The 17,435-nt window shown below is 36.4% G+C and overlaps 1 protein-coding gene across 4 annotated transcripts in view; it reads right to left on the reverse strand.

Annotated features, from left to right (window-relative positions):
- Positions 1–5,551: 5,551 nt before the first annotated feature.
- The window catches only part of BRMS1L (BRMS1 like transcriptional repressor), a 45,816-nt gene continuing 33,932 nt past the window's right edge, over positions 5,552–17,435 (reverse strand). For 2 of the 4 annotated variants that reach the window (XM_004055086.5, XM_063697697.1), the window contains 6 exons: positions 14,863–14,959; positions 13,594–13,677; positions 12,556–12,620; positions 11,789–11,828; positions 9,504–9,630; positions 5,552–7,179 (listed from right to left, as the gene is read on the reverse strand). In XM_004055086.5, coding sequence (XP_004055134.1) covers positions 7,062–7,179; positions 9,504–9,630; positions 11,789–11,828; positions 12,556–12,620; positions 13,594–13,677; positions 14,863–14,959 — 531 coding nt within the window. In that variant the 3' untranslated portion in view covers positions 5,552–7,061. Of the gene's footprint in view, positions 7,180–9,503; positions 9,652–11,788; positions 11,829–12,555; positions 12,621–13,593; positions 13,678–14,862; positions 14,960–17,435 lie in introns of all 4 variants that reach the window. The other 2 variants (XM_055361290.2, XM_063697696.1) reach the window with 1 other exon arrangement.

Here is a 17,435-nt window from a genome sequence, read left to right on the forward strand (position 1 = left end):
GGTGAAACCCTGTTTCTACTAAAAATACAAAAATTAGCCAGGCGTGGTGGTGCGCACCTGTAATCCTAGCTACTTGGGAGGCTGAGGCAGGAGAATCACTTGAACCCGGGAGGTGGAGGTTGCAGTGAGCCGAGATCACACCATTGAACTCCAGCCTGGGCAACAAGGGTGAGACTCCGTCTCAAAAAAAAAAAAAGAAAAAAAAAAGAAGTTACCCAAGGTCATACAGCCAATGAATGGTAGAGTTCACATCCAGCTAATCTGGCTCCAAAATTCATGAGTTTAGCCACCTGCCATAACCTCTCCAAGGTCTGAATTTATGTGAGTCATTGTGTGTATCAAGGGTGGAAGCACAAATAGAGTACATTCCAGACTGGGAGAGGAATGTGCACAGGAGATAATATTTGGTTTTCTTTATATTAAGTTGTAAATGTGTTAAGAGAGTAACAGATGGAAATGCCCAATGGGCAACTTGAATATATAACTTGGGTAAGGGTAGAGGCTTAAATTTAGAATTTGTTAGGACCTAAATGGTAGCTGAAGCCAAGGAGTGAATGAAATCTTCTAAAAGGAGTAGAATGATGGCCTAACATGCAGCCCAGAGAAAAACAAAGAGAAGGTAGAAGAATGATCTTCAATAATGACCTAGAAATTAACTAACCCAGTGTTTCTGATGATTAGGAGAAATAGGCATCATCATATGCTGTTAGTAGGAGCACAAATTGGTACAATTTGTTTGCAGGGAAGTTTGGCAATATCTAATAAAATACAAATTTTCCCTACCATTTTTTGACCCAGCAATTCTACTGGAAATTTATGCTACAAATATACTCTTTCCTAGCATCAAAGATATATGTATAAGAGTGTTCACTGCAGCCTTGTTTAATAAGAAGGAAGAAAGGGAAGGAGGGAGGAAAGATGGAAGGAAAACAGCAACCTCAATGTTCATTAGTATTGTGCTGGCATTCCACACCATAGAATTCTATGTGGTTATTCCATAAAAATAAATACCATGTGGTCATTAACAAGAACAAAGTAGATCTCTGGGAACTTCTATGGAAAGATCATCAACATGCACTAGAAATATTCAGTGATGGGGGGGGAAAGACAAAAAAAAAACAACAACCAACAACATATGTTTAAAAAGAAATAAAAAGAGAGGTTATATTAGTTCATTTTCATGCTGCTGATAAAGACATACCCAAGACTGGGTAATTTATACAGGAAAAAGGGGTTTAAGGACTTACAGTTCCACATGGCTGGGGAGGCCTCACAATCATGGCTGAAGGCAAAGAGGAGCAAGTCACATCTTACGTGGATGGCGGCAGGCAAAAAGAGAGAGCTTGTGCAGGGGAACTCTCGTTTTTAAAACCATCAGATCTCGTAAGACTCATTCACTATCACGAGAATAGCGTAGTAAACACCCTCCCCCATAATTCAATCACTTCCCACCAGGTTCCTCCCACCACACAAGAAAATTAATTCAAGATGAGATTTGGGTGGGGATACAGCCAAACCATATCAGAGGTACAGGAGAATACATGTAGTGTTCCTTTAGTGTAAATAATAGGCCTGCTGTACCCTTTTCTACTTACCTGGCAGAAAAACAACCAATATAAAACATAGAATCTTACAGAATCTTTTAAAATCTTCAGAATAGAGGCACAAAAAGAGCAAATCCAGAGACCCAGGAGAGGTCACAGAAGGCACCAGGCAGGCAGCAGCCTCACCTTCTTGAGTCTCAACCCTTGGCAGCCTTGCACAGAGTGGGCATGAGCCATGACCTGTACTGAGAATTTCCTTGGGCAGGTGCACAGGGGAGGAGGGAAAGAAAAGTTCTAAAGGAAGGTAAGGGCAAGTGCACACCCTTGGGCTCCCCTCTCTATTAGAAACCCAAGATGCCCAATAGAGCATTTAGGCCTGAGAGACAGTATAGCTCAAATGTGTGCAGGAAAGACCCAAAGCAAGTTGGCCCTTGTGTAGTGGATAATCTGTTATTATATGTACATATATGAATACATTTGTAAAATATAAGTTAACACCATGGAGTGTAAGGTTCAAATCAAAAACTACTAGTCAATGAATCATCTAAACAGTAGCTCAAGTCTTAAAAAAAAGAAAGTCTTCCTTAATAAGTGCAATTAACCATAGGTGTACCTAAACATAATACACGGAAATCATGCATTTAACTTCAAACAAGTTCAAGCAGTTTACTATCTCTGCTATTAACAATGCCATTTTCAAAATCTTTCAATAATAAATGAAATATGATACTTATTTCAACATCCCTCTAACAGCCGATGTCATTTAGCCTCTGCTTAAGGGTCTGGTTTTCTCAGCAGTTTAACATCATTCTGTAACCTTTACTAGCAGAGATAAAATGCGACCACGTGGCCTGCTTCTGAACTAGAATTATGATAATTCTCTCAAGAGAATGCAACAGTCTTCTGGCAAGGTCACCACCTCAAACCTCTATTAAAAATGGGAAAACAGAAAAGGAAGAAAAAAAAATAGACTCTAAAGACTGTTACTACATAACTTCTTCTCTTGACCTTCCTTTAATAAAATGTGTCTTGAAAGAGAACAAATTAGCTTCAAGTTAAACAGCAAAGAAATTTTAGCCTTCTACCACTAAACAGATATATTTTTCAGAAAGAGTAGCAACATAACAGTTTTAGAACATCCAGCCTATAAATTTTGGGCCGAGTGCAGTGGCTCACGCCTGGAATCCCAGTAAATAATCCCAATGTAATCCCAATGTAAATTATTAAACTGACACTTGGTGTACACTTTAATCCGCTGTAAATTGACCAGTCCAATGTTTCCAGAATTGTCACTTTGGGGCATCTATTAGTTTGCTAGGCCTGACATAACAAAATACCACAGACTAGCTGGCTTAAATAACAGAAATTTATTTTCTCACAGTTCTGCAGGCTGGAAATCCAAGATCAAAGACATGATTAACTTCATCACCTCTCTCAAGCCCCTATCATCAAATATAGTCATATTCTGAGGTACTGGGGGGTAAAGCTTCAATATATGATTTTGGGCCAGATGTGGTGGCTCACACCTGTAATCCCAGCACTTTGGGAGGCCGAGGCAGGCAGATCATGAGGTCAGGAGTTCGAGACCAGCCTGACCAACATGGTGAAGCCCCATCTCTATTAAAAATACAAAAATTAGCCAGGCATGGTGGCATGCACCTGTAATCCCAGCTACTCAGGAGGCTGAGGCAGGAGAATGGCTTAAACCCAGGAGGAGGATGTTGCAGTGAGCCGAGATCACGCCACTGCACTCCAGCCTGGGCAACAGAGCAAGACTCTGTGTCAAAAAATAAATAAGTAAATAAATAAATAAAATAAAATAAAATTATATATATATATATATGAATTCTGGGGGCACAAAGCTTTGCCCATAACAGATCATATAAAGTTCAAGTTTCTGTACCTATGAAATAAAAAGCAAGACTTTGGCCCACAATGACCAGTAGGGAACTACCCCTGTTAAACCCTAACTGACACACCAGCCACAACTCCTGTACTTCATCCATAGACAACATAAGGAACATTCATTTTTCTCTAACCCCATTCTAAGCATTCATGTTCTTTTTAAAATATTTTAATTTCCTCATCTTTAGCAACTAAAATCGTTTGCATTCCAATTTAGCAAGAAACTACATAAATCCTAAGTAATTAATTCATCCTATTTTTTTTGGAGACAGAGTCTCACTCTGTCACCAGACTGGAATACTGGAATGCAGTGGCATGATCTCAGCTCACTGCAACCTCTGCCTCCCAGGTTCAAGCGATTCTCCTGCCTCAGCTTCCCAAGTAGCTGGAACTACAGGTGCACGCCACCACACCCAGGTAATTTTTGTATTTTTAATAGAGACGGGGTTTCACCATGTTGGCCAGGATGGTCTCAATCTCTTGACCTTGTGATCTGCCCGCCTCAGCCTCCCAAAGTGCTGGGATTACAGGCGTTAAGACACCACGCCTGGCCTATCCTACATCCATTTTCTTATAAGAGAAATTCATTTTAGTTCAGTTTTATTGTACTGGATTTACTGGGTCCAAAAACAAAAAGAAAAAACAGATAACTTCTCCTCTAGGTGTTAAGTAGATTTTTTCCTCATCTTCTTAACTCTTATCATAACAGAAATTAAAGTGCACAAGACCATCAAAAACATGTGATTTGGTTGTACCTTAAATATGGGGCAAATGTCCTCAGGACCTCCTAAGGCTATGTCATGGGAAAAAAAATTATATATATATATATATATATATATATATATATATATATATATATATATATATATACACACACACACACACATATACAGCCAGTTGTGCTGCCATATTAAAGGTTCAATTCTTTCTACTGTTCCTGAATCTTTGGAAGTTTTTCTTCTTTTTAAATAATTATTAATGAGGCATACATGGTTCTGCAACTGGTGTTCCAAGTAATGCATACATCAGAACAACTTTTACATGAAGAAGGCTGCAAAAAAGTACTGTGTCCAGCCCACCAATATGAACAGTGAAAAAGGGGACAAATCAGGAGTCTGCCATTACTATTTGCCAATAATTATTAGTTGAAGAACTGCATTAGTGATACTTAGATAGTATCTCTTTTTAAAAAATGGGAAACAGCAAGGAGGGGATGGATTGAACATGAAAAACTAGGAGCTGTGACAATAAAGGTCAAGAAATGATCCTGAGACAGAAGCTGATGATAAACACAGGAGCAGCAGCAGCCACTACATCACATTTTGGAGTTTCTAATAATTTTCCTAAATTAAACTTTATGACCAGACATCTAATGGCAAACTGCCAATAACATAATATATTTTATAGCATTTTAGTCATAGATAAGCATATGCTTTTATGAATCTTAATATTATGGTAGAATACTACATAAGATATAAATACTAAAGTTTTGAAAATAAATGTACTAAATCATAGTTTTAAAATAAAGATTTTCTAGGTCAGGTGTGATGGCTCATGCCTATAATCCCAGCACTTTGGGAGGCCAAGGTGTGCGGATCACCTGAGGTCAGGAGTTTGAGACCAGCCTGGCCAACATGGCAAAAACCCGTCTCTACTAAAAATATACAAATTAGCCAGGTGTGATGGTGCACACCTGTAATCCCAGCTACTCAGGAGGCTGAGGCAGGAGAATCACTTGAGCCTGGGAGGCAGAGGTTGCAGTGAGCCAAGATCGTGCCACTGCACTCCAGCCTGGGTGACAGAGCGAGACTCCATCTCAAAAAATAAAAATAAAAACATAAAGATTTTCTATTTAGAATTTCATTAACTTATACAGTACCTTTTAATCAAAGTACAACACATATGCGTATATTTTAAAATTAAGTATAACTTAGCTGTCTTGAACATCTAAATATACCCCAGAAAGTGCTGAGATTACAGGTATGAGCCACTGCACCCAGCCTACTCCATATCTATTAACGTAAACCAATTCAAATCTTTCTTAGAAGTGGATAGGTTATAAAAAGAACTAAATACACATAAGTAATCCAAGACACTACAAATCACACTCAAACACATCTTTTTATTATATACTAAATTTAAAAATACAAATCTTATTAAAAATGCTTATCAAACATTGTATACATAAGTACTGTCAAATACTATTGGGTTTTGACATTATGTACATTTGCTAAGGTTAATTAGAAACAGAACAACGTAATATCACTTTGCTGACACTGAATTTCAGCAGTTAAGTGTTTTAAAATTTGGCAACTATGAAGTAGTGATCTGCACAGGAAGATGTTTGGAGAGGTAAAATAATAAGAAAACAAACGGAATAATGCAGATATTTCTGCAATAAGTGTTAATAAGTAGATTTCTTCCTCATCCTCTTAACTCATTGTAACAGAAATTAAAGTGCACAAGACCACCAGGAATACTTGATTTGGTGTACCCTAAATATACACTACAGCCGGCTGTGCTGCCATATTGAGGGTTTCAATTCTTTGTACTGTTCCTGAGGTTTTGGAAGTTAATTCTGAATGTGGCTAGCGGAAGGGAGGCCAACACTTTCTAAATTGCACCAAATGGCCTTAAAGTGTAGAAATACCAAAGAAAAAAATATTAATTTGGAAATAGATTCAAGGAAATAATCCCTGTCTACTTTGCCCTAGGAATAAAATTAGAATAAGGACACAGTTTTACCTCTGGAAAATGCTTACTAAAATCTGTTTCAAAAGAGCAGACATGTACAGCAAGCACAATACTGTCAGTTATTGTTCACCACTTATATACTGCATCATAAATACCAGGTACAAATACCTGCCTCTAAAGGGTCACTAGAAATACAGGTAGAAGCATGTTATCACTTTACACTAATTTTACTCATTAGGTATAATTTGTAAAAATAGGTCACCACCCCACCATACAATCAAGAAAGAGGAAAAGAAAAGTTGCTATTCTACAAAAGTGCTCCTTTTAGCTTTCAAACCCAATAGCTTAATTTTGGGTAAAACAAGATTGTAAGGTATGGCCATCAGTTCTAAATAAGCTGATGATGCCATATATACATCCTCATATATATATATATATATATATATATATATATATATGTTTAAATTTCAGTTCTGGTTTAACACTAATGTACTAGTACAAACCATTTATAGGAAACATTTTATCGGCCTTATTTACACAAACACAATGAATGACAAAGACATGGAAAATTTTAAAAATTGCAGATAAATGTAGTCATAGTTTACTAAAGATAAGACAAATTTGCATAACTTTTTTTAAAACCAAAGAAAAATGTTTAGAAAGAAACCCCTACCATATACAGAATACCTATTGGTCATCAGACCTAAGAGGCAAATCAACGTAAGGATCGTAATAAAATTTTTATTACTGTTTCTTTTAATAACATATCAATGAGATCTATTTAGAGTACTACCTACAAATACACATTCTCTCATGATTCAGTGAGAATATTAAGTTATTGAATACATTTTTTTACTCTCATGGCACTTACATTTGGTAACACTAATAAGGTAAATTTAGATAACACTTAAATCATGATTATGAATGTTTAATTGAATATTTTCCTTTCTGTAGCTGTGAAATGTAAAGCTTAGATTTGCTTCCATCAGGCCTCTTAAACCAAACTTCATCATGGTTAATTGTTGTAATTACAGCACTAAAAAGAAAAAAAAAAGAAGAATGAATGAATGAATTACAATGTCTCCTCAATTCATTTTAGATTATTACCTATATAAAACCAAAATAAACTGGCCTACAACAGTAGACTCAGGTATATAATTGTCATTTACCAGAATGCTGCATATCAGCAGTACATGCTGCCAAAAATATCACATTCAGCAACATAGTAGATCATCCTTCTTTTCTTAATAAAGTTTGTAAAATTTACTTTCTATTAGAACGATTAAAAGCACATTCTTCCTACTCCATCCCCATCCCACCTCTTAAAAAAAAAAAAAAACTGGAGCTAAAAGCGCTACGTATATGGTATTATACTTGTAACTCATGTCAGTATCTTTCAAATACTAACCTCTAATTCCTAATGTCAAATCATCTACGGTACTTATACCAATTTTTTTTACACTACTAATCTTTACATAAAAAGATCTATTCTTTAAATAGATTTGTATTTTATTCTTTTTTTAATTATTTATTTTTTATTTATTTATTTTGAGACAGAGTCTCACTCTGTCGACGAGGCTGGAATGCAGTGGCGCAATCTCAGTTCACTGCAATCTCCACCTCCCCAGTTCAAGTGATTCTCCTGCCTTAGTCTCCCAAGTAGCTGAGACTACAAGCACGTGCCACCATGCCTGGCTAATTTTTGTATTTTTACTAGAGACGGGGTTTCACAATATTGGCCAGGCTGGTCTTGAACTCCCGACCTTGTGATCCACCCTCCTCGGTTTCCCAAAGTGTTGGGATTACAGGTGTGAGCCACTGCACCCGGCCTAATTATTTATTTTTTAAAGAGTGAATAGGAATTTTTTTTTTTTGAGACTGGGTCTCTCTGTCACCCAGGTTAAAATGCAGGGCCACAATCACGGCTCAACCTCTCAGGCTCAAGTGATGTTCTCATCTCAGCCTGAGTAGTTGGGACTAAGGATAGTTTTTTTACTTTGTAGAGACGGGGTTCTCTACAAAGGGACCAGCTAGGGCTGGTCTCAAACTCCTTGGCTCAAGTGATTCTCCTGCCTTGGCCTTCCCAAGTACTGGAATTACTACAGGAAAGAGCTATTGTACCTGGCCTCATCTCTTTTTAAACAACTTTTATGCTAAGTAGTAGTAAAATATCTCAAAAACAATAACATAAACAGAAGAATCCAGGAGTATCATATATAAACTAGTTCAATGAGCTTCTATAAGAAAAGTTACTATACACAATGTTCCTGGAATCCTAAAAATTTAAAGACAAAATTACCTTACAATTAAAACCACTGTATTTGGAAAATGCACACTGTAGACTAAACTCAAGTTGTTTTATTTACCACTGACACCTACAAAACCATATTTTGTTACCCCAGAAGTTTACTACTCTGAGAATTAAATCCTACACTACTGGAGAATGAAAGATGATTAACAATATTTTCAAAAGGTCACAACCAGATAAAACTTAGGCTATACAAATAGTTATATAAACTTTATTTAAGCCTAGACATATTACTAGGACTTTTAAAAGGCAGTTTTCAAGTTACACTGTGTTGTTGTTGTTGTTTGTTGTTGTTGTTGTTGTTAGAGAGACAAGGTCTTACTCTGTTGCCCAGCCTGGAGTACAATGGTGTGGTGAAATGATACCTTGCTGCAGCCTCAAACTCTTGGGCTCAAGCGATCCTCCTGCCCAAGCAGCTAGGACTATAAGCACACACCTCCATATCTGGCTAATTTTTTTTATTTTTGTAGAGACAGGGTCTTGCCAAGTTGTCCAAGCTAGTCTTGAACTCCTGGCCTCACACAATCCTGCCTCGGCTTCCCAAAGTGCTGGAATTACAGATGTCAGCCACTGCACCCAGCCCTAGATTATACTTTAATTACTATTAATCTTAAGGATTTTATTAATTTTCCATTTCTTTCCTACTCTAATTGATACAAATTCTTTTTATCTAAAATATTGTAACACATCCAAAAAAGTTAAAGATTATTAGGTCCACCAAAAATTCATAATAGTCAGGTTTAAGGGTCATTATAGCACGATCCTAACGATTCACCTACTAAAAGAATTAAGAAACAGGATCAGCTACCTGGCTAAATAATTTCAATATTTCTACTTGCATTAAAGTTTGTGTTCATAAACTTAATATGAAGTCTGGTTCATACATATTAACACTGCTGTACACACATGTAATCAAGCCATATGTCAAGTGAAAAAAGGATCCACAAGCAACTAATGATATAGGTACACTATAGAGGCAGGAAATATTTCACTGACAACAATGTTGTAAATGACAATACTGAGCAACACTGAAAGAACAAAGGCTTTTTTACCTTGTAGGACATTCATCTTTTTTATCAATACATATTGTTTGTCCACGTATATACCATTCACCATCATAATATAGTCTTCCCTCTTCAGATCTAGCACTGTGCAGATGTTTTTCCAGTTTCACAGGTGCTAAAGGGATCAGTTCAAAAACTGTTATATTAATAAAACACTGTCAGAAGAACAAAGGGTCAGAACATTAACAATTAACATCAATCCATGCATATGTAAAAAAGGCCTAAAAATATCTCTTAAATAACAAACCTAAAATGTAATAAAAAGATTTATTCCTTACATTCTTTTACATAATCACTAAGTTTTTAATATAACTACTAAACAAAGCTAAACAATGAACAATAAATCATCAATTGACTAATTAAGTACCAGAAGGGGAAGCAGGTATGTTATCAATTATTAGTGTGAATTTTAAGTAGTATTTAAAATATCAATTGCCATATTTCAATTGAAAATTATACTTTTTATTTTTTCCCCTGCAGGCATCTGATATACCAAAAGAAGCAGAGTTTAATACATGTTCCAAGCATTCCCCAGGCTTTTAATTCTAAAAAGGAAATGTCCTAAGTACAACTTCTATTTTTAAATTCCAGAAATCATCTGGCATTAGTCAGATAACTCATACAGGAAAAAAAAAATCTTTGTTATGGAAACACAGTGTCAAAAGCATACCATGAAGTCATTCAAATGTCAGCTCCTGAGAGGTCTTCCCTAAGTACTCTACCCACTCCTCAGCTAATTGTTATATCAACTGCACAGTTCTTTTAGAGTAATTATTATAATCTGTAACTATCTTCTTAACTGCTTATCTACATATATATGATTCCACCTCCCCTAAAGAGGCTCCAGGAGATCCATCTTTCTTTTACCATTGTATTCTCAGGGCCTAAAATACCATCAGGTATATTCATTCATTCATTCATTCATTCATTCATTCATTCAACAAATGTTGTCTGAACACTTCCTATACACAAGGAAGTATGCTGGGGAAAAAACTGTGACCAAAAGAGATATGGTTCTAGCCTTTGTGGAGCTTACAATCCAGTCAGGAGATAGACAAAATTAAAAAGTACAAATTGAGTGAAGTGCTATAAGTAAAACTAATAGGATACAATGCTGAAGATAAGAGTGGGCGGGAGACACACTCAACTATGATAATGAGATTCTCAAAAGGAATCTATTACCCAAAAATGTTAAGAACCACTGCTCTACAGGTCTAGGCAGCTGCTCTGGCAGTTAATTCCCCAGGGCAAATACTGCTGCAATTTCCTCACAAAATAAAAAGTTTAAAGGAATCACTGGGTTAAAAATAAAATGCAATTTTTTTTTTCTTAGAGATGGAATCCTGCTCTGTTGCCCAGTGTAGTGGTGTGATCATGGCTCACTGGAGCCTCGACCTCCAGGGCTCAAGTGATCCTCCCACCTCAGCCTCCCAAGAGGCTGAGACTACAAGTACACACCGCCAAGCCTGGCTAATTTTTGTATTTTTTTGTAGAGATGGGGTCTTGCCATCTTGCCCAGGCAGGTCTCAAACTCCTGGGCTCAAGTGATCCTCCTGCCTTAGCCTCCCAAATTGCTGGGATCATGCTAGGCATGAGCCACCATGCCCAGCCTAAACAGAAATTGGTCTCTTATCGATTACTTAAGCTGTTTAAATGTGACTAGAAATTCCTTTCCTAAGTATTTCAAATATGTTTTTCTTTTTAGTCTAGCTTCATTGTCCTTAGAAGGATTAGGAAATCTCACCTATAGTGAAAGAAGGCAGAAACAGAAACTTATCCTAAACAACATCACATTCTGGCAGTGATTTTAGACTTTCAAAAAAAAAAATCAAGGAAGTGTAACTTGATATGAATTTTTACTAAGGCATATCAGCATTCTGATCTCTCTCCTCAGAAAATGCACACGCAGAATTTTGCACATAATTTCAGAGGATTCACAGAATCTCTGAAGCCAATCCACAAATTCCAAATACCTCCCCTATAGAATGACAGAGCCCATAAAAAACACTGCATAAATACTTTTTTGAGTTACTGATCCATTATTAGCAATAAGAATGTAGCTGAACACTGAAAGAATTATACCACATTCAGAAATTTTGAAACTTTTACGTGAAGCAATGACTCCAGAAGAATTCCTCATAATTTCAGGCACGGTGTTCACTGATGAAATAAAACCACTGATTTGAGAGTTCTTTAGTACGTAGATGATTTAACAACCCTGATTCAACAAGTCTCCAAAGAGAATATTTCCCAACTCAGACTAAATGACTTACGTTCCGTTTTCACTCTGTGTGGCCCCAATGTAGCCATTGCCTTAATTAAAAAAAAAAAAAAGGGGGGGGGAAGAAAGAAGTCTGAGTTCAGACTGAAAATATATTTTGGTATCTATTTAATATATACAATATTACTGATTAACTCCATAACAAAGACAGTAAAGTATAACCATTAGCTGCTCTAATAAGTTTTTAATGTCTAAGACCATAAAGAATATGAGGGATAACAATTTTTCCTAGAGGTGTTTTCAATACCTGAAATAATCTCTAATTCTCAACAAAGAAATTTACAAAAATGAAAAAATGTAATATGGAAAACAAGCCTCCACTTTCAGGCAAGAAAAGAAAAGCCTATGATTCTTGAATGTTTAATGATAGGATGCAAGACACATAAGGGTTCAAATGTTCTTTTGTTCAACAAATATTTATCAAGTGTTTTCTATAAGCCAGGACCAGCCAAAGGACTAGGCACAGATGGTGATGTTATTATTTTTGGGCAGACTAAATAAATGTTTTTTGGACTTTTCCATAAATTATTAGTTACATTATTATAGAAAAAATACAATCAAACTGCTGACATGTCTCTAACTCTTAAAATATCCTTGTAGTTCACTGTTATCTGTAATAGTATTAAATTGCCTTAGAAAAATGTTGCAAAAGCAAAGCATATTTACAATAATATTTTGATGTACTAACAAAAAAAATCATAGAATCTTAAAAAGTAGACTATAAAAACATACTTGTGTTCCACTGCTCATTAATCATACCTTCCTAATTGTTGTCCAGTCTTCAAGAATATCAAGATCTTGTAGCATATAAACTATATATGGACGTTGAATAGTCAAGGTCAATTTAGCTGTAAGAATATCACACTTTGAATTGTATTTCCAAAGTACTACATTTCAGAAAATGGAACGATGATTTATGAGCATAATGCTTTGGCATCCTAAATTCTGACTTCAAATTATTCTTCAAACCACTTAGTACCAGCATAAATACAGTCTAGTACTTCTGATGTCATAACTACATACCCTTAATTCCATATCATTGATTGTAATATACATCACTAACACAATCACTGGTTTTTAAGGTGGAGGGGAAAAGATGGGGGTAGAGGGATGGTACCATAGAGAATGCCGAAACTGAATATACATATTAATTTACACTCCAAGTTTGGAAACATTTAAAAATGTTTTTAAAAGTATACGAGGCTAGGTGCAGTGGCTCATGCCTGCAATCCTAGCACTCTGGAAGGCCAATGCGGGCTTAAGCCCAGGAGTTCAAGACCAGCCTGGGCAACACGGCAAAACCCCATCTCTACAAAAAATACAAAAATTAGCCAGGCGAGTGGCACGTGCCTGTAGTCCCAGCTACTTGGGAGGCTAAGGTGGGAGGATCACCTGAGCCCGAGAGGTTGAGGCTAAGGTGAGCCATGATTGTGCCACTGCACTCCAGCCTAGGTGGCACAGTGAGACCCTGTCTCAAAAAGAAAAAAAAAGTGCACATGAGAATTAAACAATCATACTGTATACTAAACAGCTGTTTCACATTGAAGCCCTTGGTGAACGACAAGTCACATTTTCAAAGTTGAGATCATGATTGAATTTCTTCTCCTCTGCCACCTCTCCTGACCTAAAGTATATACTATATCCTCTGTCTTCAATCGGTTTTATAAATAAATCATCTTTTGCTTATTACAGGATCATGCAAATAAAGTCAGTGTTTACAAATAAAAGTTATAAAGGCATGCACAATGGAAAAACGCACATCAAGGAAAAAAAACCAGAAAATTTGGAAAAGGATATCTGAAACAACAACTGGCTTCTTTTTGTCAGGACTGAAAGGATCCTTCCTCTTTTTTCTTGACTGAAGCTCATCATTCCACAGCTCTGGCAGGTAAATAAAGATTAAGTATTAGTGGGTTTCTGGTGAACAAAGGAGGAAAAAAGACTCTAATTTTATGGTGGCTATTTAGTTACATGTAAAAACGTAAAAAACTTCATTGGCAGCTGGGTATATATAGATTAAGCTGTACATAATTTCATGAGCACTGTGTGTTTAAGTTTTCCTCTGCCTTTATTAAAGCAAAAATCTATTTGGCACTTAATGACTAAGAACTGATTACCATATTGTCATGCACTTTGTAAAATGTATATTACATGCATTGTCTCACCTAATCCCCAAAGCTACCACTGAGGTAGGTATTCTTATTACTTTCCTTTTACAGACAAGGAGACTGATTTAGAAAAGTGAAGTAACTGTCCATGGTCACCAGACTAGTAGGTGAGGGAGCACTGGCACTAGAGCTCAGCTTATCTGACTCCACCATGCCTACCCTATAGAGAACTAAACTTTGTAACAGATAAAGTAATATATACTCAAGAACTGTAGGATAACCTAGTAGACCTTCCACTCAATGCAGAAAACCTTTCTGTAATACCCTGAAAAAGCCAATTTCACACTGGACTGATCTAATCATTAATAAGTTATTCCTTTTTCTGAAACAAAAATCTACCTCCCTATAACTTCTATCAGTTTGTCCTACCTTGTATGATGTCAAAAAGGTTTTCATTCCTTCTTCCACATGACAGTCTTTCAAGACTTACAAGGAAAAACATACACTATAGCTAATTTCCAATACTATTCTTTTTTTTTTTTTGGAGACAAGATTGCCCAGTCTGGAGTGCAGTGGCGCCATCATGGCTCACTGCAATTGCAATCTCAAACTCCTGGGATCAAAGGATGCTTCCGCCTCAGTCTCCTGCATAGCTGGGACTATAGATGTAGATGTGCAGCACCACACCCAGCCCTGACACTATTCTGCCAGTAGGTTCCTGTCATACTTCTGTTTCGTCCCTTGTCATGTGCTCCATTTTTTACATCTTTCTAAAGTGTGAATTCAAATTACAATAACAATATAATCACCATCACTTTAGAGCTCTTCCCCTTTTCTCCTTTGCTGGGACATTTCATTTACATAATATTAATATTAGAAGACTGAGATACGATAAGACACTACAGTAAACCAAAGGTTTGGTGCCACTCAAACATCACAATCATATCATTCTCCTTACCTGAGGTAATATCAATGCTGTGCCTATCCTCTTCAAGCCTTCTTATCTTCTCCTCTAGTTCACTCTGGACTGTATCATATAGCAACAGCTTTTCGCTCTGGGGAGAAAAACAGATTATACTTAAGTAGAAAGAAAAAAATTGGTGTATCTTAACTAAGAGTACCAAATAACTTAAAGTACTTTAATATATGATGCTTTTGTTTGCTTTTTCAATTCAATTAAAAATTTTAAAGAAGAAATGTCAAATACATGAAAGAAATAAAACTAGAAATTATAGAATCTATACATAGATTTAACTACATGCAATTACATTCTGTATAAGAACATCTAAATTATGTGTGATGTACATTTAGAGGTAAATATTTACTTTATAAAAAACTCATAGCAAACCCCTATGGCCCCTTTTAAATTTAAGTAGGTCCCATCTGTCACCATCATGGAAAACTTATCCTATAAAGTATATCATTATAAAATGGATCATATTTTCTCACAGGAATAATAATTGGGTCATTATGCCTCACTAATATCTCAGCATATTAAAATAGGCAAAGAGAAAGATTCAAGTACAAATTTTATGATTATTTAAAGTAATTCAATTATAGTCTAAATTATAAAATTACAGACTAATCATATCCAAATCTTTCTACAAAACCATAGACAGATTGAATTGCTAAAACATACAAGACTGGCAAATAGACTAGAACCCAGGTCTACTAGCTCTAGTCCATGTTTTTAATTATATAATACTGTAGCCCTAATTTAAAAAGCCATAAAATGTACATAATATATAAAGATCAATTACACAAAAAAACCTATGGCCACATGTTTACCTCTAGTGAAGGATATTAGATAATTGGATATAGCAGATATGACTGTATTGCGGAAGCTATTGGGATATAGTTGGATATGACTACATGTAGAAAACACAGGCCACACCCATGTAGGCTGCATTCCTGGTGTCAATCATGAAGCCCTCTCTCTTGAGTTTGAAATTTAGAAAGTATACATGCTTGAAGGGTTTCCTGAGTGTCAGGGAAAAGATGGCTTACAAATTTGAGGCAAGGCAGGTGCTAAGGAGAAAGCAAAGCTGAAAACTAAAACTAGATTTCATATCAAACATGGTTTCATTGCATGCTGTTCTCTCTGCTTACTTCCTTTTGCTTGTTCCCTTGCCTTTAGTAAAGTCTTATGAAATATTCCAGCTTTATCTATATTGTGCTGCAAAACTCGGAAAATATCAGAGAAAAAGGGAGAGCAGTCCCCCTCCACAAGACCGTGGTAGCAGCTATAAATAGATCCAATCTCCCCAACCAAAGATGACTCTAAATGCAGAGCTGGAGTGATAAGCCTTTTGCTGTTAAGGATATGAACATTTAATTGGTGTATTCTCTTTTCTTCCTATTGACAAATTAGGCCAAGCAGAAATTCTTTTAAAAATCCACTAATCATTCTTTATTATTTTTTAAAAAGCCACAATGAAACTGAAATGTTTGAAGCACTGAAGGCATCTCTAAAGATATCAGAAGTATACTTTAAAGTAGAACTGCCATGAATCCATTCTCATTTTTATTTCTCTTTCTTTTTCTTGGAAAGTTCTCTCCCTTTTCTCCAGCTTCTCAAGACACTCAAAAACCTCCCCTGAAGGGAAAATGAAGCCCTAATGGAACAGCTAGAAGAAACCTGGAAAAGAAGGGGGCTAACTCTCTTGCTTTGGTGGCTGTGGAGGTTTCTATGTTCAATAGTTACTTTGGTTTTTAAAAAAATACTACTCATAAGTATAGGTTTGGTCTCAAGATCCCACATCCCTCTAGTCTTCATATCTAGACTTACTGATCCTGCTCACTAATAACCCCTTTCCCAGGCTGACGCCTATGCTGTTTCTCATCAGGAGAGCTTTAAAAAGCCCCAGGAAAGTGGCCCCAAGCTTCCATTATTGTACCGACCTCACACTGACCTGTATTCAGAACCAACTCCTCTTTGGCAGTTCCCTGACTTACATACCTCACAATTCTCAACTTCTATCAGGACTGGAGCCCTGGAAGATTTTCATAGGCTATTATGAGAGAGTGACCCATTAAAACGCTACAATAGTTTTTTTTTTTTTTAAGCATACTGCACTGGAATAAAAAAAAATGCAGAATAGAATTTTAAAACTTAGAAACAGACTCTGGCTATGCAGAAATGACAAAGGTGACTTTTTAAATCATCTGGGAATCTGACAATAAATGACAAGAGAAAAATGAGTTTAGGCCAGCCACGGTGGCTCATGCCTGTAATCCTAGCACTTTGGGAGGCTGAGGCAGGTGGATCACTTGAGGTCAGGAGTTCAAAACCAGCCTGGCCAACATGGTGAAACCTCGTTGTCTTCTCTACCAGAAATACAAAAAAATTATCCGGACATGGTGGTAGACACCTGTAATCCCAGCTACTCAGGAGGCTGAGGCACTAGAATCGCTTGAGCCCAGAAGGTGGAGGTTGCAGTAAGCCGAGATCATGCCACTACACTCCAGCCTGGGTGACAGAGCAAGACTCTGTCTCAAAAAAAAAGAAAAATGATTTTAACTATATCCTGA

Source organism: Gorilla gorilla, chromosome 15 (assembly GCF_029281585.2).
Source record: "Gorilla gorilla gorilla isolate KB3781 chromosome 15, NHGRI_mGorGor1-v2.1_pri, whole genome shotgun sequence".
Classification (NCBI taxonomy): Eukaryota; Metazoa; Chordata; class Mammalia; order Primates; family Hominidae; genus Gorilla; species Gorilla gorilla.